Here is a 25,629-nt window from a genome sequence, read left to right on the forward strand (position 1 = left end):
GAAGGTCGAAGTGAGGGGGGTTTGAATCCTGCCACCAGCGAAGTTGAACCAAGGGCATGGTTCATTAAATTCTACGCTACAAAGCCCTCTGTGAGGGGCACCGTCCTAGCCTCCCGATAGGGGGGAGTGTGTGACATTAAACCATATCATATCACAAAGAGCAACAACAAAGATAGCACAAACTCTCCAAATTAACATAGAAACAAAGATTGTCCAAATTAGAACTGCTAACTCTGGAACAAAGAAGAGAAAGAAATCTACAGACTATTTATAGAATCATGAAAGGAATGGAAATCCTAGATAGAGATGATTTATTAAAATGAGACAACAGAAAAACAAGAGGTCATGAAAAGAAACTCAAAAGGGATAATTACAGAAGAGATCTGAAAAAGAATAGCTTCCCACATAGAGGTGGATACATGGAATAAATTAGATAAGGAAACTGTGTGTGCAAACACTATTTGTTAACTCTGTTGCCACCATCACTTCCAGTTCGCTTCTCTCCTTAATTACTGGTTATAATTCTGTCAACTGTTTCTTCATTCACTTTCAACTTTCTTCACTTTCTTTTCATCACTGTACAATTGTAAGTCACTCATCTGTAGGCCCCAAGCCTCTTTCATCCTACTTAGTCAAGTACCACGTAATATCAGTATGGAGTGAATTAAACGTAAATTTTCTTCTTCATTTCTTCCAAATAATATTGCACTTCTACAACTTAGTTTTTTTTTACTTTTTTTAGGAATGTCCCTTGTGGGGCTACAGGGAGAAGGATACCTGGTCCCAATCCCTGTCCCTTTTTTCTTGCCTCTTACGATCCAAGTGGAAATACTTGGTGGCAGTATTCTTTTGCCCCCACCACAGGGTAGGTAGGCGAAAAAGGAAACGAATATTCAGAAAAATTGTAAAGGACAGTAACAAGGGGTTGGGTGACAGCATAACGGAGGGACAGTTGAAGTATAAAAGTGTCATCATTTCTCTATGAACAGTTTTCCTTTATCACAGACAAAATGACGTGTGGCTCTGGTCTGTAGGGGCGCCCCATATAGACCCTAAAGTATCAACTGCATGCTACTTTGCCACAATAACATGCAGCCAATACCCCAGACTGGGGCCAATACCCCAGACTGGTGAGGTTATTTAATGTTTGCTGGAGAGAGGGTAGAGTGCCGGAGGACTGGAGGAGTGCCTGTATAGTTCCACTTTACAAGGGAAAAGGGGACAAGTGTGAGTGTAGTAGTTTCAGAGGGATTAGCTTGTTAAGTGTAGTTGGGAAGGCTTATGGGAGGATCTTGATTGAGGGGATTAGGAGAGGAACAGAGAGAGTAATTGGTGAGGACTGCATTGCAAATAACTGTCCAAGATGCAACACTTAGCCTATACAACACATTATGGAAGACTGCATTGTACACAATCACATATGCCAACAACGCAGTATACACTCAAAAAGAGATTTGTGGGAAAACCCTATTCAAGCCACATTCCTCAGGGAGACAGGACTGTTCAGCCAGAGAGTCTAGGGAACAATAACAATCATATTCAACAGACATCTCTCTAAAACTATTAGATTCATACTTTTCTTCTTTCCTTATGTGTAATGGGACTACTGATGAACTAATCCACTTGAACACTTCCTTCCTTTAATTACATAATCAACAATCTTACCAGATGCTACTTCTCTATTAGACATTACACATGGTATTCATCCGATCCAGGTGCCTTTTTAGCTTTCATTTATTTCAATTCTATATGCTCACCTCTTTTGTCTTAGCCTAATCACTCTCCTCACTCAATGATCATCCTCCTAGTATCCTGTAAGACCATAGTCAAAGACTTACTAGTCTTTTTACAGCACTCTCTTCCATTAACAAGTCTATCTGTTATCTTATTCCTCTTTCTGACTCTCCTCTTTGCACTATTTTTTCCAAAACATTCTTTCGTTTCTTTCAAAATCCTCATTCAAACACCTAGTCCAAGCCAAAACCCATAAACTAGGCATGTAGTCATGTTCCTAGGCATCACTGGAGAAAAAGAGATGTGACCCTGAGTACAGTTAGATAAATTAGATAAATTAAATAAACCTGTCAACACTTTTCTGGACTTCCTCTGCCTTGCACTTTGCTTCCACCACCTTTACTTTATACCTCTTAAATGCTTCTTCATTTCTTTTTGGTAAATGTTCATCATATGTATGCCACCATCACAAATGCACTAATCTCTTCATTCCACCATTCGCTACCTTTTCTTCTAATTCCATTCATTCTCTTCACCCTACACACTATTTCTATACACTTTAATATTTCCTCCTTGAAACACATCCAATACTTCATAATCAGCAATATCACTGATCATAAATATACTAACCTTCTGAAAGACCTGGGAACCTTGAAGCTTTGTTCATGAGTCTGGCCAGGATATCAATTGTGTTCTTCCTTGCTGTATCTCCTGTCTTGGTCATAAACTGACTTGCAAGCAGTGGCAGCACCTATATCAGGGAGTAATATTAAATGAGTAAATAAAATATTGCACACTACACTCTATGAACACTAGTATAAAACACTAGATAGCAATAATACATGATGTATTTATCACAACTTACTCTTTTGGATGAAATAATATATTAATTTTGTAAACCAACATTTCACCCAGACTTCTACTATGGGAGTTCATTAACTACTATCTGTCTAGCTATATACCATGGGCTTTTCCCCCCTTATATGGGAGATAACAAAGTCAAAATGCAAGTACCCATTCACATCCATTCCACTACCCTTTCCTCCCTCACATCTTAGCCCCTCATGGATGAAGGGTCATTCCTGTCTCCTGCCCACTGCCCTGGGTCAGAAGCAATGCAGTGAGACAATACATCCACAGCAAGGCTGCTTCACTCAGTTGGTGACCCCCCCTCTCCATCCCCTCATGCAGAAAAATAGAGAAGACGAAGAAATCCCTTCAGGCTGCATCAAAATATTATCACATAACCACTCCCTACTTCCCCTCTCTTCCTTGCATCATAGTACCATCTATACACAACCATTTTCCACTCACTCCTATCTCCTGCCTTTTTCCTTCCTTGTTCAACAGACATTCCCCTCTTCCTCAAAACCCCTTTTACACTATACATCTATCTCATCCTCAGTCATCCCCTCAAGTTCACTTCTTCCACCTCTGCTTTCCACACCTCTTTTAATCTTTCTTCACTCATTCTTCCCATGTGTCCAAACCATTACAATACTCTTTCATCAGTCCTAACTGAAGTATCTTCATATGTGAACATATAAAGAGAAAGACATTGAATTTAGCCAAATGGAAAGTGCTCTCCTCCTTCCACTACTGGAAGCTGGACATGGAAACTGTCCTAATTTGGATACAGGGAAGAAAGTGCATTTCCAATTTACTGAGTTATAATTTGAGAGTAATCAATGAGCTGCATGAAAGGAATGGTTGGTAGACTGTTCAGATCTAGAGAAAGTATTCAATATGGTATCTCATAAAAATAATGGTACTTAGAACTTATGGGTCTTAAGGGTTATATGCTGAAGTGGATGAAAATTTTTCTGGGAAACAGAGTAATGAGGACATTAGTGAAGTATGGGTCTGGCTAGTGGGAGGATACATGTAGGGTCTTGTAGGGTTCAGTATTAGTGTAAGTAATGTTCTTCATGTATGCCAATGATATGAAGGATACAACAAGCAGTCAGGTCAGTTTGTTTGCTGACAATATATATCTAATTTTCGTATATAGGAAAGCAGCAACATTCATTAGGCCCTGTCTCCTACTCTCCATTTTTTTCATACCTAGACTTAATACATATATGATTTCAATTTAATCTATATTCTTGATTTTCAATAATCATATTTAAATTTAAACTCATGTATTGTTCCAACTTGTGCTATACCACCTAAGCTATTCCATATACTCATGTATACAGTATATGTATATATGTATGTATGCATATATGTATGTATATATGTATATATATATATATATATATATATATATATATATATTATATATATATATATATATATACATACATATACCAAGGCTTTTCCCCCCCTTACAAGGCAGGTAGCCAAAAGGGGAAAGGCATAAAATCATTTCCACCCATTCCATCCCTGAATACACTCCACACCCCTCCACCCTCCCTCCCATCTGAGCACCTCCTGGATGACGGGTCATCCCTGCACCTTGTCCACTGCCCTGGGTCAGAAGCAGTGTCGCAAGACACAGCACATCCACAGCAAGGCCACTTCATTAAATCAGCGACCCCCCCTCTCCGTCCCTCCATTGCATAAAAGGAGAGGACGGGGTGAAATCCCTTCGGGCTGCGTCAAATTTTGCTCACACATACTACCCCGCCCATCCCCACGCCACATTCTTTAGATATGGTTTTTCTTAATTTGGTCCCATGCCCTCTTAAAGCCTCCATCCTTAATCAAGAGATCTCTTCTGTCAATGCAATCTAGCCCTATTAGTAACCTGAATATTTTAATTGTATCACCTCTTTCTCTTTGATCTTTCCTCATATGGTGTATCTGCCAGGCTGGGGACCAGTTTGGTTGCTGCCCTTTATATTCTCTTGATCTTGTTTATATCCTTCACTCAGTGTGGGGGACTATACCAATGATATTTCTTCGGGTCTTGGATGGTTTCAGTGAGTTTTTTCATAATCTCTTCATCCATATGGTGAAAAGCCTTTAATCTTCTTCAGCAGTCTGTATGTCTCTCCTCTTTTGCTTTTGTAATGAGGTCTCTCCCCAAGGAATAGTTTAAGGAGGGTCTTTTGCCACTATTGCCCATTTCCAGTACATTGTATTTCTTAGTATTGATATTCATTTCCCACTCAGTATATTTACCTAACTGTAGTATACAGGAAAGGAGCAATGCTCATTGATTCCTGCCTTCTACTCTCCAATTTATCACACCTAGCCTCAAATTCATATACAGTTCCAACTTAATCTATATCCTTGATTCCCAATTATCATATTTAGATTTGAATTCATGTATCATTACAGCTTGAGCTTTATCACCTTCTAAGCTATTCTAAGTATATATGGAAAACTGTATTTTTCCATATCCTCTACACATATGGTCTTTCTTAATTTGTTCCCAGGACCTCTTAAAGCCCTCCCATTCTTAATCAAGAGATTTCTTCTGCCAATGGAATCTATCCCCTTTAGTGACCTGAATACTGTAATCATATCACGTTTCTCTTCAACCTTTCAATTTGGCAGACCCAGTACTTTTAATCTTTCCTCACATGGTTTATCTACCAGGCTGGGGTACAGTTTGATTGCTGCCATTTGTATTATCTCCATCTTGCTTTACTCTGTGAGCGAACTATACCACTCTAGTCTTGAACAGATTAAAATTTTGATGAGTTTTTTCATCACCTTTTCATCCATATAGTGAAAAGCCACTTTAATCTTCTGCTGCAGTCCATATGTCTCTCCCACAATCCTGCTGATACGTCTGTCAGGTGACAATTTGTCTTCTATCAATGCTCCCAAATATATTGGTTTTGTTTTCATAATGGGTTCTCTTCCACCATGAGGCCTCTTCTATCCAGAACTTTTAGTTCAAATTTTCAGGTGATATGCTTCACTTAAATTTGCTTCTACCATTACGTCATTTCTTACATATACCAATGCTTTTTCCCCCTTACAAGGGAGGCAGCCAAAAAAGGAAAAGGCATAAAATCATTTCCACCCATTCCATCCCTGAATACACTCCACACCCCCTCCACCCTCCCTCTTATCTGAGCACCTCCTGGATGACGGGTCATCCCTGCACCTTGTCCACTGCCCTGGGTCAGAAGCAGTGTCGCAAGACACAGCACATCCACAGCAAGGCCGCTTCATTAAATCGGCGACCCCCCCTCTCCGTCCCCCCATGCATAAAAGGAGAGGACAGGGAGAAATCCCTTCGGGCTGCATCAAATTTTGCTCACACATACTACCTCACCCCCCCACCCCCCGGCCCATTCCACCTCATGCAATCACATCATCATCCATATACAACCATTCTCCATTCACCCCTGTCTTCCGTCCTCTCCCATCCTTCCTCAACAGACATTCCCCTCTTCCCTAAAGCCCCCTTCACCCCATCCATCCACCTCATCCTAGGATGTCCTCTCATGTTCACTCCCTCCACATCTGCCTTCCATACCTCTTTTACTAGTCTTTCTTCACTCATTCTTTCCATGTGTCCAAACCATCCTAATATTCTTTCATCAACCCTATCTCCCAGCTCCTTTTCCACCCCTGTTCTCCTCCTCACCTCCTCATTTCTCACTCTATCTAGCCTAGTAACCCCAATCATACTTCTCAGACACCTCATCTCAAACACATTCAAACTCCTTCTCTCTTCCTCCCTTATGTTCCATGTTTCTGCCCCATACAGTGCTGTTGGCACAATCACTCCTTCATACAGTCTCCTCTTAGCATCCATTCCCAAATGTCTATTCCTCATTACACTCTTTAATCCACCAAGGCATTTACTTGCTTCTATCAATCTACATTCTACCTCCACCTTCACTCCACCTTTTCCTGCCACATTTGCACCCAAGTATCTAAAACCATCCACTTCCTCCAGTCGCTCTCCCTTAATTCTCACTTCCAGTCTACTACCACTTTCACCCCTTGTACATCTCATCACCTTACTTTTACCCACATTTATCTTTAGCTTTCTTCTATCACATACTCTCCCAAACTGTCACCAACTTCCTCAATCCCTCCTCCAATCCTGCCACAAGCGCAGTGTTGTCCGCAAACAACAGCTGGCTCACCTCCCACTTTTCTCCATTTTCTTTAACCATCTCCAATCCCTTGCCCACTACCCTTGCATTTACCTCTCACACCACCCCATCCATGTATAAGTTGAACAGCCAGGGCGACATAACGCATCCTTGATGAAGTCCCACCTTTACCTCGAACCACTCACTCTCTCCATTTCCAATCCTGACACAAGCTCTACTACTCTCATAAAAACTCTTGACAGCTCCCAGTAGCTTTCCTCCTATCCCATATATCTGCATAACCTCCCACAGTGCCTTTCTGTCTACCCTATCATAAGCCTTTTTCAGATCCATAAAAGCCCAAAAAACATCCTTCCCCTTTCCTATAGCTTTCTCACATATCTGTCTTACCACAAAGATCTGATCTACACAACCTCTACCTGTCCTAAATCCACACTGTTCCTCGCCAATTACTCCTTCTGTTCCTCTCCTAATCCTCTCAATCAAGACCCTCCCATAAGCCTTCCCAACTACACTTAACAAGCTAATCCCTCTGAAACTACTACATTCACACTTGTCCCCTTTTCCCTTGTAAAGAGGAACTATACAGGCACTCCTCCAGTCCTCCGGCACTCTACCCTCTCTCCAGCAAACATTAAATAACCTCACCAGCCAGTCCACCATCACTGTACCTCCCTTTTTCAGACATTCTGCATTGCATCCATCCAGACCAGGTGCCTTACCTGCTTTCATCATCTTAACAACTGGCTTCACCTTATCCTTCCTTATTTCTCCTCCATTTTCCTCATTCATCATGGTCATTTTCTTAGCATTTCCCACTGCAGCTATCTTTCCCTCCCTATCCTTCTTCACATTTAGCAACTCCCAAAAATATTCTGCCCATCTTCCCTTTACTGCCTTCTCTTCCATTATCATCACTCCATCTGCACCTTTTACCTTTTCTTCTCTACTTGATTCGCCTCCTCTTCCTCTCTTAATTTCTTTCCAAAACATCTTTTTATTACTTTCAAAATTTTCTGTCATACTCTTACCCCATTTCACATCTGCTCTCCTCTTTGCCTCCTTTACCTTTTGCTTTACTTCTCTTTTCTTTTCTTTGTACCTCTCATATGACTCCCTCGTCTTATTTTGTAACCAATCTGTGAAAGCTCGCTTCTTCTCTTCTACAACCTTCTTTGTTTCCTCATCCCACCATTCACTACCCTTTCTTCTATTTCCACCTGTCCTTCTTGTTCCACACACCATCTTTGCACACTTTATGACTCCCTCCTTGAACCATCCCCATTCCTCCTCCACACCCAGCTCTACTCTATCCTTTACTCCCTCCCACTCCTCTCTCAGCTTCTTTCCGTACTCCTCCTTTTCCTTTTCATTCAAAGAGTTCACTCTAAGCACCTCCCTACCTTTTGTCCCTTTCCTCTTTCTCCATCTATCCTCCACTCTCAACTTACCTTCCACCAAAAAATTATCTGATATACCCCCACCCTCTCCCCTTAGCACATGTACATCCTTAACTCTTCCTATCATAATCCTATTTACCACTACATAATCCATTGGCGCTCTATCTACCACCCTTCCCTCCACCACCCTCTCCCATGTGTACTTATGCTTGACTTTCTTCCGAATCACTGTATTTGCTATCATCAACTCTCTAGACACATTTCCACCATCAACTCTCCACTACGATTCTTTCCTGGAACTCCACATTTCCCAACCACTCCATCGATTGGACCATTTCCTACCCTAGCATTAAGGTCTCCCAGTACTATTACATTGACATTTCTTCCTAAACCCTCTGTGCACTCATTTAAATCTATCCAAAAAAGCCTCCCTTTCTTCTACACTCTTCTCACTGCCAGGCCCATATGCACTTACAAAGACCCACATCTCCTTTCCCAGTTTCACCTTCATCCACATTATCCTTGAGGAAACCTCCTTCCACTCCACTACCCGTTTACCTATCTCTTCACTTACTAGAATAGCCACCCCTTCCCTCCCTCGCCCTCTCCTCACTCCTGATAACCTCCCACTTACACTCCCAAACTTACACTCACCCTTCCCTTTCAACTTAGTTTCACTCAAAGCCAACACATCCATCTTTCTTCTCACAAACATACTACCTATCTCTTCCCTTTTACTCTCATCTGTATCACATCCACACACATTAAAAGACCCAAACCTTAGGGTGCTGGTCGGAAAACTCCCAGACCCTCTTATGCCTTCTCTTTTTTGTTTAGGAATGTCCCCTGTGGGGCTACAAGGAGAAGGATGCCTAGTCCCACTCCCCGTCCCTTTCTTCTCGCATCTTACGATCCAAGTGGGAATACTTGGTGGCAGTATTCTTTTCCCCCACCATAGGGAATTCCCCCACCACAGATAAAGAATACTCAGAGAAATGGTACAGGACAGCAACAAGGGGTTGGGGGACAGCATAACGGAGGGACAGTCGTAGTATAAAAGTGTCATCATTTCTCTACGAACAGAGTTTTCCTCTATCATAGACAAAATGATGTGTGGCTCTGGTCCGTAGGGGCGCCCCATATAGACCCTAAAGTATCAACTGCATGCTACTTTTGCCACAATAACAAGCAGCCAATACCCCAAGCATGTACTTTTGTTCATGGAAATGACTTCATCCACTACTTTGACAGCTCTCCCTCAAAGTCTCTCTCTGAGGCACAACTTGGCCTAAGCAGACTGCAATGTGCACCAACAGATCCATTCCAGGCTTTGTCAATGAGATTGATGTTGTGGAGGATGTTGAAGTGTTCCTGCCAAAACCTCAAAGGGTCAAATCAGTGTCATTAGTGACCTGAAAACAGTGCCTTGGTGTATGTTTTCTTGAAATTGGAAATCACCAGTTGATCCATGTGATGCAGTAGTGGAGTAAAATTAGGTGGAAGAAATCTGACCTTGATGAAGTCGTACTCAATATCCAGGTCTTCCACTATATCCAGTGGATGCACAGGAGCATTATCCATTAAGAGGAGAAATTAAAGAGGAAGATCCTTATCCTAAAGGTACTTCTTGACAGTTCGAGCAAACACTTCAGTCAACTACTCCATAACAATGTCTGCATAACCCATGCATTGCTATTCATCTTCCACATTGTAGGCAGTTTAGCTTTCAACACATTATTGTGCTTAGCTGCAAGGATTTTCATGGTGATATACAAGAAGTGGCTTGACTTGACAGTCAACACTTGCCAGTCTCATCATAATTAACCCCTTACCTGGCAAGGATGAGTAAACTCATCTTCACCCAATTTTTCTTTTTCAGAGTGGAATGAGTAAACTCGTCCAAACATAATGCTTCAAAAACAGACACAGTTGAGTATAATCACTGAATTGGGGCCCTTCTCAGCTGTCAATGAGTATACTCAGTGAATCATACATCTGGTAGCTGTGTCTCTTCTGCCATGGGATACAACTGTTAGTAATAAGGGATCAGTCAAATGAAGTAGACTCATTGCTTTTGTGCACATACACTCACTTTTTTTTATGAATTATGCCCAGATGTTGAGCTCAGAAGATGAGAATGAATATGAAGCTTCAATTAGAAGCTTGGACACATCAGATGAGAGTGCAAGTTTATTTGATGATGGCTATTCTCTCTTCAGTGAGGAGGAGGATTTAAGACATTGGTGTTGGCATGATGTGTCGGAACAAAACACGCTTTCTCCACCACCATCTTCCCAATTACTGGAAATCCTGGATTATCAATTATACATACAAACATATACCGAAGGCTTTTTTCCCCCTTTACACGGTAAGTAGCCAAAAAGAAAAAGGCACAGAAACTACACCAACCCATTCCATCCTCTACATACTCCACTCCCCTCCACCCTCTTGGCACCTCCTGGATACCAGATACAGAAACAATGAGGAACCTTCGAGACTGGATTTAATACTTATGTCAGAACATGAAATTGTAGACAGAATAGATTACAAAACACCAATAGGAAAGAGTGACCATGTACTAATAGAATTGGAACTAAAAGAGCAAATAGACCTAAGAAGAAAGGAGAAACCTAGAATAGGAAGACCAATGTACAACAAAATGAATTTTGAGAAACTTAAAAAATTCTCATAATGCAAACAGGGAAAAATTCCTAAATGAAGAAACAAGGATGGAAGAGAAATGGAATATACTAAAAGAAATTTATAATGAGGGTATGATCAAATATGGACTACAACAAAAGGAAGAAAGAATATACATAAAGAACTAGTACAACAAAAAATGTAGTGAAGCTAAGGATAAAAGAGACAAAGCCTGGAAAAAATAGAAAAAAGACAAAAAAAAAAAAAAATGAGCAAATGGCATACATACATCAAACTAAGAAACGATCATACAATTTGTTGAGATCAATAAAGGTGGCCTTTAAATACCTGGATAAGGAAATGATCAAGAAAATATTACAAACACTGATAAGGCTAAAACTGGAATATGCAGTGCTGATATGGTCACCCAGTACAAAAAAGAATATAAGAGACTTAGAAAGAATACAAAGAGCAACGACAAAGTTGGTCCCAACATTTGCAAACCTAACATACAAAGACTGGCCGAACTGGAATTACCAATCCTAGTACAAAGAAGAGAATGAGGGGACCTAATAACCATCTACAGAATTATGAAAGGAAAAGAATGCCTTGATAGAGAGGACCTATTAAAATGGGACAGAGGAAAAACAAGAGGACATGCAATGAAACTCAAAAAGGATAACTACGGAAGAGACCTGAAAAAGAACAGCTTCCCACATAGAGTGATAGATGTATGGAACAAATTGGATGAAGATATAGTGTGTGTACACACAATACAACAATTTAACCCCTTCCATACGGTGATGCCTACGTAGGCGTCATGAGGAGCAAGTGGGTACGTGAGGATGCCGACGTCGGTGTCTTGATTACATTTATTGTAGTTGTACCTGCGTGACCCCCATATTCTGTAAACTGGCTTCATCATATTTGCTATGGTTATCAAAATTCACGGGTGAAAGATTAATACAGCGGTGACTTTATTTTTTATAATGCAAGTACAGTCGAACCTCGAAAGCCCGGACCCCGAATGCCTGGACCCTCGTATGACCGGTCGAAATGAACAAAGGGCGGACTTTTCAAGCAAAGTTCCCTATTTGTCCGGTAGGTGGCAGCAACGGCCGTACACGTGTGCTCAAACCCGGCCCAGTCAAGCCGCCACCAGGGCTGCCGTTTCGTAGAATTTTGTACCAAAACGTAGTAAAATAGCGGCATGTGGCAACTGCACAAGGACATGAAATTTTTTCTACATATCAGCGGGCTGTTTAAAATGTTCAAAAACTCAAACTTTTGTTTAAAAATCATAGAACTAGTTATCAAATAATAAATGGTACATCAAAATATGACTTTTATTGGTAATTATGTTACTTATAAAATATTATACACCAAAACATACGTTTTTACCGTGTAGAAAAAAATTCTACGCTAAAGTTTCAGCTTTCTTTTAGCTTTTATACTAAATAAAAATATTTGTCTTCCGAAAATTTTCTTTTCCTGCGGCCAGCGAGGCTTGGGGCAAATCGGTTACATCGCCTGGTCGCCTGGCGGGCATAAGTGTATATTCGCGTTCTGTGTTTAGGACGCTTCTTTATCCGCGTTAAAGATGCCCGAGTCATCGAGGTTAAATGTGCAGAGAAATCGTCATTTTTGGAAATGGATTACGCAGAAAAAAAAATTGACCAAAGCTTTTCTGAACGAAAACAAAAAACGAATGGGTGAATTGAGGCGTGAACATGCTTCGAGTTTTCCAAATTTATACGGCAATACCAATACATTTTCAGTGAGAGAATCAATAAAGTTGTTCCATCGAAAACTATTAACATTTAATAAGAGATTGAAAGAAGATAAAAATTACAAATATAACGATGAAATTTTTGAGTCTCTCGAAGCATTTGATGGGGAAATTTCACAAGAGAGTTTGTGTGCGTTTGAAAAGCATTACTTCGCAGGGTACAAAAGTTTTACGAAAAAGGGTGGTAAATCGGATCACACAGATTATCAAAAGTATTATCTTGAAAGAACTTTTAAAGCCCAGAGGCGAATAGATCGAGTTAACAAGTATGTTATTAAAAAAGTAAGAGATCAAATTAGTAAAAGCACTGACACGAAAGTGGAAGAAAACGTCAACGTAATTCAAGAAGCGAAAGATTTAATGATTAAGAAACGTATTGAAGACAAGAAAGAACGACTAAAGAAAATTGAAATGGTTCGTATTCAAAAAGAGGACCGTAAAAAAGCCGAGGAAGAGGAATGAACAAGGAAGAAGGAGGCCAGAAAGAAACGGAGAGAGGCTAAAGCAAAAGCTTTAACGGTTCGCAAAGTTTTGAAACAAGAATAGCAAGCTAAAAAAAAGTTATTGCTTAGGGGAAAAAAGGAATTAAAAAAATCCAAAGGGGGTATTTTAAATGGGGGTTTAACATCAGCACAAACCGCCTATATAGATGACTTGCGAGAACAACGTAACAAACTCAATAAAAAACAAAACAAATATTTGTGGAGTCATTAGAGAGGTTATACACGGTTTGCATAGGATCTTTACGAGAAACTGATAAGAAAGGGGTTCCACTTCATTCGATCGGTGAAATTGGAACATTCAGATGTAAGTTTTGTCAAGTGTTACTATGGAAAAAAGAACGTAGAACCATATGTTGTAACGTGGGACAAACACCAATGGTTTTAGCGATGAAACTCAACGGCGATCTTGAGGCTTTATATAACGGAACGTCCCCTTTATTGAATCGCTTTCTAAAGAATTTAGTCAGATCTAACACGTTATTTTCCTTTACGTCATTTAAAACCTCAGGAACACTTTAAAACAAGCAAGAAAGTTTGTTATGTTACAAGATTCAAGGAAAAGTGTATCATAAAATCGGAATTCTAAAACCAGAATTAATTGCTGGTAAAGAAAAGCCGTTCTGGAAGTCTGATAATTCATTTTTGGATCTTTACTTCTACCACGATAAGAAACAACAATTAAAGTTATGTGTTCAGAGGATGTGCGATTTTTTTTACCCACACAAAGATAAATTACAGAGAGTAAAAAGCGTCGAGAAAGAGAGGAAAATGAAGTTACGAAAAACGAAACTATAATAAGTCAATTGTATGATTATTTAGTGGTTAACAATATATTGTCTCTCGGGCATGCTCAAAGAAGTTGAATCTTCAAGACAATTGATCGACGATTACGTTAAAAAGACCGATAAAATTCCTGAAATGTCCATAACGCTAAAAACAGCCGAAGGCATCAACACGAAAGAGCATAAAGGGGTTTACCATTTACCCACGTCTTCCTCGCAAGTTGGAGGGATAGTTGATTTGAGTCCAGACAAAGACCCTCTTCAGATAATAATAAGTTCCCCTGCAGAGAACACGAAATTTCCTAACAAAATATTGGACCATAACAATTACTTTTATGACATATTCCAGAATCCTTTACTCATTCCCAACGGCGACATAGGGTACTCTTACAAAATGACCAAAAAATGTCAACCTGGGAAAAAAGAGGGGAAATATAACAGACTTTCACCAGCTATGTTTTATTCATCACTTTACATGGAAAGAGAAGGCGTTTTCAACTAGATAACCAAAGATAGAAGGCTGTTTCAGCAATTTGCAGTAGACAATTTCGTGAAGGTTGAATCTAACAAATTGTCGTTTCTGGAACTTCATCAGAATCAAATACGCAAAGAGAGGGCGGACATATTGAACGTTACGAACAAGAATGACATTGGACAAAGAGTCGTGTTGCCTCCCACCTTTGTTGGTGGACCTCGATACATGAAGCAACGACAACAAGACGCTCTCGCATACGTCTCTTATTGTGGCTCTCCAGACTATTTCATAACTTTTACTATGAATCCAAATTAGAGTGAGTCATGCGAGGGGATGAACAAAACAGGTTCCACTGAAACAAAATCGTGTGACCGCCCCGATTTAGTCCATCCATCCATATACCAAGGCTTTTTCCCTCTTCCAAGGGAGGTAGCCAAAAGGGGAAAGGCATAAAAACACTCCCACCCATTTCATCCCTAAATACACTCCACATCCCTCCCACCCTTCCTCTCATCTGAGCACCTCCTGGATGACGGGTCATCCCTGCACCCTGCCCACCGCCCTGGGTCAGAAGCAGTGTCGCAAGACACAGTACATCCACAGCAAGGCCGCTTCATTTAATCGGCGACCCCCCCTCTCCGTCCCCCTTTGCATATAAGGCGAGGACGGGGAGAAATCCCTTCGGGCTGCGTCAAAATTTACTCACACATACTACCCCACCCCCCATCATCCATATACAACCATTCTCCACTCACCTCTGTCTTCCATCCTCTCCCTTCCTTCCTCAACAGACATTCCCCTCTTCCCCAAAGCCCCCTTCACCCCATCCATCCACCTCATCCTAGGACGTCCCCTCATGTTCACTCCCTCCACATCTGCCTTCCATACCTCTTTTACTAGTCTTTCTTCACTCATTCTTTCCATGTGTCCAAACCATCCTAATATTCTTTCATCAACCCTATCTCTCAAATCCTTTTTCACCCCTGTTCTCCTCCTCACCTCCTCATTTCTCACTCTATCTAGCCTAGTAACCCCCACCATACTTCTCAGACATCTCATCTCAAACACATTCAAACTCCTTCTCTCTTCTTCTCTTATGTTCCACGTTTCTGCCCCATACAGTGCTGTTGGCACAATCACTCCTTCATACAGTCTCCTCTTCGCATCCATTCCCAAATGTCTATTCCTCATTACACTCTTTAAACCACCAAGACATTTACTCGCTTCTCTCAATCTACATTCTACCTCCACCTTCACTCCACCTTTTCCTGCTACATTTGCACCCAAGTATCTAAAACTATCCACTTCCTCCAGTCGCTCTCCCTTAATGTTCACTTCCAGTCTACTGCCACTTTCACCCCTTGTACATCTCATCACCTTACTTTTACCCACATTTATCTTTAGCTTTCTTCTATCACATACTCTCCCAAACTCTGCCACCAGCTTCCTCAATCCCTCCTCTGACCCTGCCACAAGCGCAGTGTCGTCCGCAAACAACAGCTGGCTCACCTCCCACTTTTCTCCATTTTCTTTAACCATCTCCAATCCCTGACTCACTACCCTAGCATTCACCTCTCGCACCACCCCATCCATGTATAAGTTGAACAGCCAGGGCGACATAACGCATCCTTGACGAAGTCCCACCTTTACTTCAAACCACTCACTCTCTCCATTTCTAATCCTAACACATGCTCTACTACTCTCATAAAAACTCTTAACAGCTCCCAAAAGCTTTCCTCCTATCCCATAAATCTGCATAACCTCCCACAGTGCCTTTCTGTCTACCCTATCATAAGCCTTTTCCAGATCCATAAAGGCCCAAAAAACATCCTTCCCCTTTCCTATAGCTTTCTCACATATCTGTCTTACCACAAAGATCTGATCTACACAACCTCTACCCGTCCTAAATCCACACTGTTCCTCACCAATTACTCCTTCTGTTCCTCTCCTAATCCTCTCAATTAAGATCCTCCCATAAGCCTTCCCTACTACACTCAACAGGCTAATCCCTCTGAAATTACTACATTCACACTTGTCCCCTTTTCCCTTGTAAAGAGGAACTATACAGGCACTACTCCAGTCCTCCGGTACTCTACCCTCTCTCCAGCAAACATTAAATAACCTCACCAACCAGTCCACCATCACTGAACCTCCCTTTTTCAGACATTCTGCATGACATCCATCCAGACCAGGTGCCTTACCTACTTTCATCATCTTTACAACTGCCTTCACCTCATCCTTCCTTATTTCTCCTCCATTCTCCTCACTCTCATTTTCTTCGCATTTCCCACTGCAGCTATCTTTCCTTCCCTATCCTCCTTCACATTCAGCAACTCCCTAAAATATTCTGCCCATCTTCCCCTTACTGCCATCTCTTCCATTATCAACTCTCCATCTGTACCTTTTACCTTTTCTTCCCTACTTGATTCGCCTCCTCTTCCTCTCTTAATTTCTTTCCAAAACATCTTTTTATTACTTTCAAAATTTTCTGTCATACTCCTACCCCATTTCACATCTGCTCTCCTCTTTGCCTCCTTTACCTTTTGCTTTACTTCTCTTTTCTTTTCTTTGTACGTCTCATATGACTCCCCTGTCCTCTTTTGTAACCAATCTGTGAATGCTCGCTTCTTCTCTTCTTCTCTTCTACAACCCGATTTAGTAAGTAGGATATTCAAGTTGAAAGTTGATAGCCTAATAGAATATTTGACACACAAACATATTTTTGGTCGTGTTAAAGCATATCTGTATAGCATAGAGTGGCAAAAACGTGGACTTCCTCACGTGCACGTATTGTTGTGGATGGAAGAACGCGTAACCGCGGATATAGTTTCTCAATTGATCTCAGCAGAAATTCCCGACAAGGAAAAAGAACCAAGACTTTACGATGTTGTCACAAAGTGTATGATTCATGGGCCATGTAAAGGCTACGATGAATCACACCTTTGTTGTCAGGGCAAACATTCGAGAGCACAAAAATGTGGAAAAGGTTTCCCTAAGACTTGCAGAAATGATTTATTGTTTGGAAACAATGGATACATAGAATACAAAAGAAGATCGGTTGGAGAAGGAGGTAATTCTTTCGAAATAAAAATTAAAGGCGAGAAAAAAACTATAGACAATTCATGGGTGGTGCCATATAACGCGTATTTGTGTTTGAAGTATAATGCTCAAATAAACGTTGAACGCTCAAACTCAATCAAATGCATCGCTTATGTTACTAAATACGTGAACAAGGGTTGCGATCGCATTCTTTTCAATAAAACTTCCAACAACGGAGATGTAAACGAGGTTGAAAATTATCAAGAAGCAAGATTTGTAAATGCTAACGAAGCTACTTGGAAAATATTCAAATTCGATATTCATAAAAATTATCCTCCTGTGACAACACTCGAAGAAGAACTCGAAGAAGAAGAAGAAGAGCGCCTATATAGATGACTTGCGAGAACAGCTAGATGTTGACAAGAAATAAAAAGTAATATAATTTTGATATTTTATTTTCCTAAAAAGGGGCGTAGCCCAGGGCGCGCAGCGCTGCAGGCCAAGCCCCCCGGCATAGCCGGTGGGCTTGTAATATAAAAAAATAATTTTTATATCTTACTGAATATGTTAGGGCATGGGGGCCTTATATACATTCAAGAATAAAAAACTAGAACCACCATTTTGTCAAAGTTTGACAAGTATATCTTGCTATGAAAGTCTGCACACGCCCGAGAAAAATGTATGCCCCAGTATGGCAACACTCCCATTCTACACGGCAGTGTAGAAAACGCGCAACCCTGGCCGCCACCACTGTCCCACGTGCATACCTTCCAATATTTACAGTGTACGTAATAAAAAATACAGTACAGTACACTGTATATACAGTACATTTACATGCCTGTATTACAGTTATCATTACAGAATTATTAGTATCATAGCATTATTATTACAGTATTGTTATTAATACAGTGTTAGAGTATTATTCTTATGTGTTTCTATGCCATATACATTACCTATACGTATACCACTATGAAAATCTACGGTCGTTAGGGCGATATTTTCAATGACCGGACGTTTGGCATGACCGGACCACCCTTCCCCTCAATTAGTCCGGGCTTTCGAGGTTCGCCTGTATTATGACGCAACATCACACGTCTGGCAGCTGATGCTGCCCGCGAGATTTTGGCCCGTATTGAAGGGGTTAAGAACAAACTTGATCTTCGAGATACAAAAATGGGTCACCATGAGCATAGCTCCCCTTCCCATATAATAATACAACTAGGTATATACAACAAACCTGCTCTGCTTCTACTCGAGACTAAGAGATATAATAGAAGAGAAGGATGGATGGGCAGACTGTGCCTATCTAGACATACAAAAGCCATTTGACAAAGTACCACACAAGAAATTAATTAGAAAATTATAATCAATAGGTGGCATCTCAGGTAAATTATCAGAATGGATGGAAGACTTCTTGACTGGGAGAAAAATGAGGGTAGTAATTAGAGACAAATACTCAAAATGGGAAGAAATTATAAATGGTGTTCCACAAGGGTCGGTGCTGGCTCCAATCATGTTTGCCATATACATAAATGATATGGATGAAGAAGTTGAAGGTTATATGAATCTCTTTGCAGATGGAGGAGAAATAGGGAAGGATGAAGTTAAAGCAGCTGTTAAGATGATGAGAGCAGATAAGGTACCTGGGTTGGATGGATGCCATGCAGAATGTCTGAAGAAAGGAGGTACAACTATAGTAGACTGGCTGGTGAGGTTATTTAATGTCTGTTTAAGAGAGGGTAAGAGTGCCAGAGGACTGGAGGAGTGCCTGTATAGTTCCTCTTTACAAGGGAAAGGGGGACAAGTGTGAGTGTAGTAGTTTCAGAGGGATCAGCTTGTTGAGAGTAGTTGGGAAGAATTATGGGAGGGTCTTGATTGAGAGGATAAGGAGAGGAATAGAGGGAGTAATTGGTGAGGAACAGTGTGGGTTTAGGACAGATTGGGGTTGTGTAGATCAGATTTTTGTGGTAACACAGATATGTGAGAAAGCTATAGGAAAGGATAAGGATGTTTTTTTGGGCTTTTATGGATCTAGAAAAGGCTTACAACAGGGTAGACAAGAAGGCACTGTGGGAGGTACTGTAGATATATGAGATAGGAGGAAAGCTGTTAAGAGCAGTCAAGAGTTATTACGGGAGTAGTAGAGCTCGTGTTAGGATTAGAAATGGAAAAAAGTGAATGGTTTGAGGTAAAGGTGGGACTTCGTCAGGGATGTGTTATGTCGCCCTGGCTGTTCAATCTATACATGGATGGGGTGGTGCAAGAGGTGAATGCAAGGGTAGTGGGTCAGGGGTTGGAGATGGTTAAAGAAAATGGAGAAAGTGGGAAATATGCCAGTTGTTGTTTGCTGATGACACTGCGCTTGTAGAAGGATCAGAGGAGGGATTGAGGAAGTTAGTGACAGAGTTTGAGAAGGTGTGTGAAAGAATGAAGCTGAAGATAAATGTGGGCAATAGTAAGGTGATGAGATGTACAAGGGGAGAGAGTGACAGCAGGCTGGAAGTGAGCATTAAGGGAAAGAGACTGGAGGAAGTGGATAGTTTTAGATACTTGGGTGCGAATGTGGAAAGGGAGGAGTGGGGGTGGAGGTAGAATGTAGATTGAGAGAAACGAGTAAATGCTTTGGTGGATTAAAAAATGTAATGAGAAATAGACATCTGGGAATGGATGCTAAGAGGAGGTTATATGGAGTGATTGTGCCAACAGCACTGTATGGGGCAGAAACATGGAACATATGAGAGGAAGAGAGAAGGAGTTTGAATGTATTTGAGATGAAATATCTGAGAAGTATAATAGGGGTTACTAGGCTAGATAGAGTGAGAAATGAGGTGAGGAGGAGAACAGGGGCAGAAAGGGAGCTGGAAGATAGCGTTGATGAAAGAATACTAGGATGGTTTGGATGCATGGAAAGAATGAGTGAAGAAAGATTAGTAAAAGAGGTGTGGAAGGCAGAGGTGGAAGGAGTGAATATGAGGGGCCATCCTAGGATGAGATGGATGGATGGGGTGAAAGGGGCATTACAAAAGAGAGGAAGGTCTGTTGAGGAAGAATGGGAGAGGACAGAAGATAGGGGTGAATGGAGAAGGGTTGTGTATGGATGATGCTGTGATACATGATGGGGGAGTGGGTGGGGGATGGGGAGGTGAGGAAGTATGTATGAGAAAAAATTTGACGCAGCCCGAAGGGATTTCTCCCAGTCTTCTTTTCTGCATGAGGGGGGGGGGGGGTCGCCGAATTAATGAAGCGGCCTTGCTGTGGATGTGCTGTGTCTGGCGACACTGCTTCTGACCCAGGGCAGTGGACAGGATGCAGGGATGACCCGTTATCCAGAAGGTGCCAAGATAAGAGGGAGGGAGGAGGGTGGAGGGAAGTGGAATATATAGGGAATGGAAAGGGTAGGAATGGTTTCTATGCCTTTTTCTTTTTGGCTACCCCCCATATAAGGGGGAAAAAGCCGTTGGTATATGTATGTATGCATGTACTTGGAGAGAGTGAATGGTTTGAGGTAAAGGTGGGACTTCGTCAGGGACGTGTGGAGAAAAGTGGGAAATAAGCCAGTTGTTGTTTGCTGATGACACTGCGCTTGTAGGAGGATAAGAGGAAGGATTGAGGAAGTTAGTGACAGAGTTTGAGAAGGTGTGTGAAAGAAGGAAGCTGAAGATAAATGTGGGCAATAGTAAAGTGATGAGATGTACATGGGGCGAGAGTGACAGCAGGCTGGAAGTGAGCATTAAGGGTGAGAGACTGGAGGAAGTGGATATTTTAGATACTTGGGAGCAAATGTGGCAGGAAAGGGAGGAGTGGGGGTGGAGGTAGAATGTAGATTGAGAGTAATGAGTAAATGCCTTGGTGGATTAAAAAGTATGATGAGAAATAGACATTTGGGAATGGATGCTAAGAGGAGGTTATATGAAGGAGTGATTGTACCAACAGCACTGTACGGGGCAGAAACATGAAACATGAGAGAGGAAGAGAGGAGTTTGAATGTGTTTGAGATGAGGTGTCTCAGAAGTATAATAGGGGTTACTAGGCTAGATAGAGTGAGAAATGAAGAGGTAAGGAGGAGAACAGGGGTGGAAAGGGAGTTGGGAGATATTAGGATGGTTTGGACACATGGAAAGAATGAGTGAAGAAAGATTAATAAAAGAGGTGTGGAAGGCAGAGGTGGAGGAAGTGAATATGAGGGGGCATCCTAGGATGAGATGGATGGATGGGGTAAAAGGAACATTACAAAAAAGAGTAATGTCTATTGAGGAAGGACGGGAGAGGACAGAAGATTGGGGTGAATGGAGAAGGGTTGTGTATGGATGATGCTGTGATGCATGAGGGGAAGTGGGTGGGGGATGGGGGGGGATGGGGGATGGGGGGTGAGGGAGTATGTATGAGAAAAATTTAACACAGCCCAAAGGGATTTCTCCCCATCTTCTCCTTTTCTGCATGGGGGGGATGGAGAGTGGGGGTCGCCAATTTAATGAATCGGCTTTGGTGTGGATGTGCTGTGTCTTGCGACATTGCTTCTGAACCCAGGGAAGTGGACAGGATGCAGGGATGACCCATCATCCAGGTGTCAAGATGAGATGAGAGGGAAGAGGGTGGAGGGGAGTGGAATATGTAGGGGATAGAATGGGTGGGAGTGGTTAGGTAGGTCAAACACCACCAGAGGCATCACCGTCGATGACGAGCACAATAGCGCATCATTTTATGCGCACGCCATGCAAACGGCCAAATTTACATACCGTGGGAAATTTCATTTATACAAATATTATGTGAGTGTATTTACTACGATCGTAGTAAATTTCAAACAATTACATCATCAGTTACATGTCAGTACATAAAAACAAGATAAACATGGCGGCTTACATTCAACAGTAAATCGAAAATTGGTTTATGTTTCAGCGTAAAAAATGAGCTAAATAAATTCAGTGTATTGGCAACTGACCAAAATGAACGAAAATTACTAGTCTCGCGTATTATTCTAATACCAAAATAAAGGTAGCGTGTTACGGAAGAGCTGAGAAATCGGTGGTACTAATTAGTTTTTTTTTTTCTATCGGGTCGGATTATCGGATAACAACAACGTCAACGTCCATCCCGCCATCTTATCTATGATCACTGGTGGTATGGATCAAACTTCACTCTATTAAGTTTCTTACTATTATGTTATTAGTATTATAGACTTATAGTTGAATTATTTGAACTATTTTCTTTAAAATGTGTGATTTTCATGTAATTTGATCAAAGAGAAGTTACATTTTTATCCTCCGTAATATTACGGACCACAGCTATGATTCGTCCTGCCCGCTATCTATGATCACTGGTGGTATGGATCAAACTACACTATTAAGTTTGTTACTATTGTGTTATTAGTGTAATAGATTGCATATAGTTGAATTATTTCAACTATTTTCTTTAAAATGTGTGATTTTCATGTAATTTGATGGTAATCGTAGCTGTGGTGGGTAATTTTGCAGAGGATAAAAATGTGATTCTTTGATCAAATTACATGGAAATCACACATCTTAAAGAAAATAGGTCAAATAGTGCATCCATATGCTAAATTTTTATATAAAATTGTGCATGTTAGTAAAAACCGTCATTGTTTACGTTTGATCGGCGATTAGTCAGACCACACGTTTCGGACCGATTTCCTGGGACAAAATAGGCCCGATTTAATTCCCTTCAAAATGCAATATCTCGAGAACTAGGACAGCTAGATGGATAATTCAAATTGCATTGTACTCCTAGCGACTTTCTGCATCCCATGAGAACTACTTCAGCTCAAATATCAGGAATTCCATTTTCATGTTTTCATGTCTTGCGACACTGCTTCTGAACCCAGGGAAGTGGACAGGATGCAGGGATGACCCGTCATCCAGGAGGTGTCAAGATGAGATGAGAGGGAAGAGGGTGGAGGGGAGTGGAATATGTAGGGGATGGAATGGGTGGGAGTGGTTTCTATCCCTTTTTTCTTTTTGGCTCTACTCCCCGTGTAAGGGGGGAAAAAGCCTTTGGTATATGTATGTGTATGTCTCTTGTGATATTTACTCCCAGGTCTTTTTCAGAACCCACTTTATTTCCTTTGTATCAATTTTATCTTGTCCTGATATTCTTTTTTTACTTTTTTCAAATTCCATTATGCTACATTTCTTTATGATGAAGTCCACTTCCCACTTCTGACTCCATTCCCAAACCTTATTTAGATCTCTCTGTAGCGACTCACAATCTGTTTCAGTACTTTTCCTGAGCAGTTTTGCATCATCTGCAAAGAAGTTCATGTAATATTCTACACCCTCATCCATATCATTCACATAAATGGCAAACATTATCGGAGCCAATACTGATCCCTATGGGTCACCACTAATCACTTCTTCCCAAGTAGAACTCTTGTAAATCAAGGAAAGCACAATGACCCTTCCATCCCTTTCTTGTATTATATCTAGTAGTCTTGAATAGAAACAGATCAAATTTGTAGCACATGACCTTCCCTGTCTAAATCCAAACTGTCTCAGATTTAATACATTGTTCTCCACCAGATGTTTTGTCCACCTATTTTTTATAACTTTTTCCCAAATTCTGGCTATTGTACTTGTAAGGGAGACCGGTCTGTAATTTGTTGGGTCTTCTTTGTTTTCCACTTTATATATTGGTATGATATTGGCATTTTTCTAGTATTCCGGTATTTTTCCTTCTTTGAGTGAACAGCTTTACCTTATATACTTTGTCTAATAGTTCATCTTTACATTCTTTTAGTATCCAGTTTGCAATTCCATCTGATTTCCTGACATCAAGGTTCATAATTTCTTTTCTTGTTACAATAATTTCTCTCATGGGGGTGGATCTTGCTTCACTCCTTTCATCCCAATAATGTATATTTTCTCAAGTGAACAGAGACTTGAATTTTTTGTTCATGACTTCAGCCATTTCTATATCTTCTGTGTATTCTATATTCCCTTGGCATAATTTTACTATTTCCTGTTTGTTTATCAGTTTACTGTTCACATATCTATAATTTTGGTTGGTCCTTACATTTTTCTATTACACTAAAACCTTGAGATACGACTGTCCTGACATACGAATGTTTTGAGATACGACATGAAAATTTCTAACAATTTTGTTCTGACATACGACGAAAAATTTGAGATATGAATCGATGATTGCCGTGAGCGCCGCTAGGGAGCAGTGCGTTCACTCAGCCACCCAGTTTGGTTGTCGCTGCCGCTTCGTTCACACATGCTTGCTTATTCGTTGTGTTTTGTGCCTGTGTTTTGTTTTATTTTGGATTATATACCCTTATTTTGTTATCAACTATGGGTCCCAAGGCTAAAGACAAAGGTGGTGAAAAGAAAAAGCCTAAGAAAATGATATCGATGGAAGATAAGCATGAAATTATAACGAAGCATGAGCGTGGTGTTCGTATCATCAACTTGGCAAATGAATATGGCCGCAATCCTTCTACAATATCCACGATCATCAAGCAGAAGGATGCCATAAAGAAGCTGCAGCCTTCCAAAGGCGTCACCATTATTTCGAAGCTACGAACTGATGTGCATGATGAAATGGAACGGTTACTTTTATTATGGATTAAGAAAAAGGAATTTGCTGGTGACTCTGTTTCTGAAAGTATTATTTGTGAGAAGGCTAGCACCATTTTCAATGACCTTAAGCGTGATGCAGCTGAGACCGAGGGAGAATCGTCGCAAGGTTGTGAGGAGTTCAAAGCCAGTCGTGGCTGGTTTGACAATTTTAAGAAAAGAACTGGCATTCATTCAGTAATTCATCATGGCGAAGCCTCTAGTGCTGATATTAAGGCGGCTGAATACTTTGTGAAGGTGTTTGAAAAGCTTGTTAGTGACAAAGGATACCTACCGCATCAAGTGTTTAATTGTGACGAGACTGGGTTATTTTGGAAAAAAAATGCCTAAGCGTACATTTATCACGGCAGAAGAAAAGAAGCTGCCCGGACACAAGCCTATGAAAGATAGGCTCACGCTTGCCCTTTGCTCTAACGCTAACGGCGACTTCAAAGTGAAACCATTGCTAGTCTACCATTCAGAAAACCCAAGGGTCTTCAAAGCTAAAAAAGTGATCAAAGAAAAACTACAAGTTCTGTGCAAATAGCAAAGCATGGGTGACTCGTCAGTTTTTTATTGAATGGATGAATATAGTTTTCGGTCCTTCAGTGAAGGAATACTTAACCGATAATGGTCTACCACTTAAGTGTGTCCTTCTATTGGATAATG

The 25,629-nt window shown here is 40.9% G+C and overlaps 1 protein-coding gene across 6 annotated transcripts in view; it reads right to left on the reverse strand.

Annotated features, from left to right (window-relative positions):
- The window catches only part of Mms19 (MMS19 nucleotide excision repair protein), a 514,253-nt gene that overhangs the window by 412,133 nt on the left and 76,491 nt on the right, over nucleotides 1-25,629 (reverse strand). For all 6 annotated transcript variants that reach the window (XR_012967332.1, XM_076202916.1, XM_076202918.1 and 3 more), the window contains one exon: nucleotides 2,365-2,485. Coding sequence is in view for 5 of the 6 variants with exons in the window: in XM_076202916.1 (XP_076059031.1) it covers nucleotides 2,365-2,485 (121 nt within the window). In the remaining variant the exon portion in view is untranslated. The remainder of the gene's footprint in view (nucleotides 1-2,364; nucleotides 2,486-25,629) is intronic.

This window comes from Oratosquilla oratoria, chromosome 19 (genome assembly GCF_046742065.1).
Source record: "Oratosquilla oratoria isolate Oo_2021 chromosome 19, ASM4674206v1, whole genome shotgun sequence".
NCBI lineage: Eukaryota > Metazoa > Arthropoda > Malacostraca > Stomatopoda > Squillidae > Oratosquilla > Oratosquilla oratoria.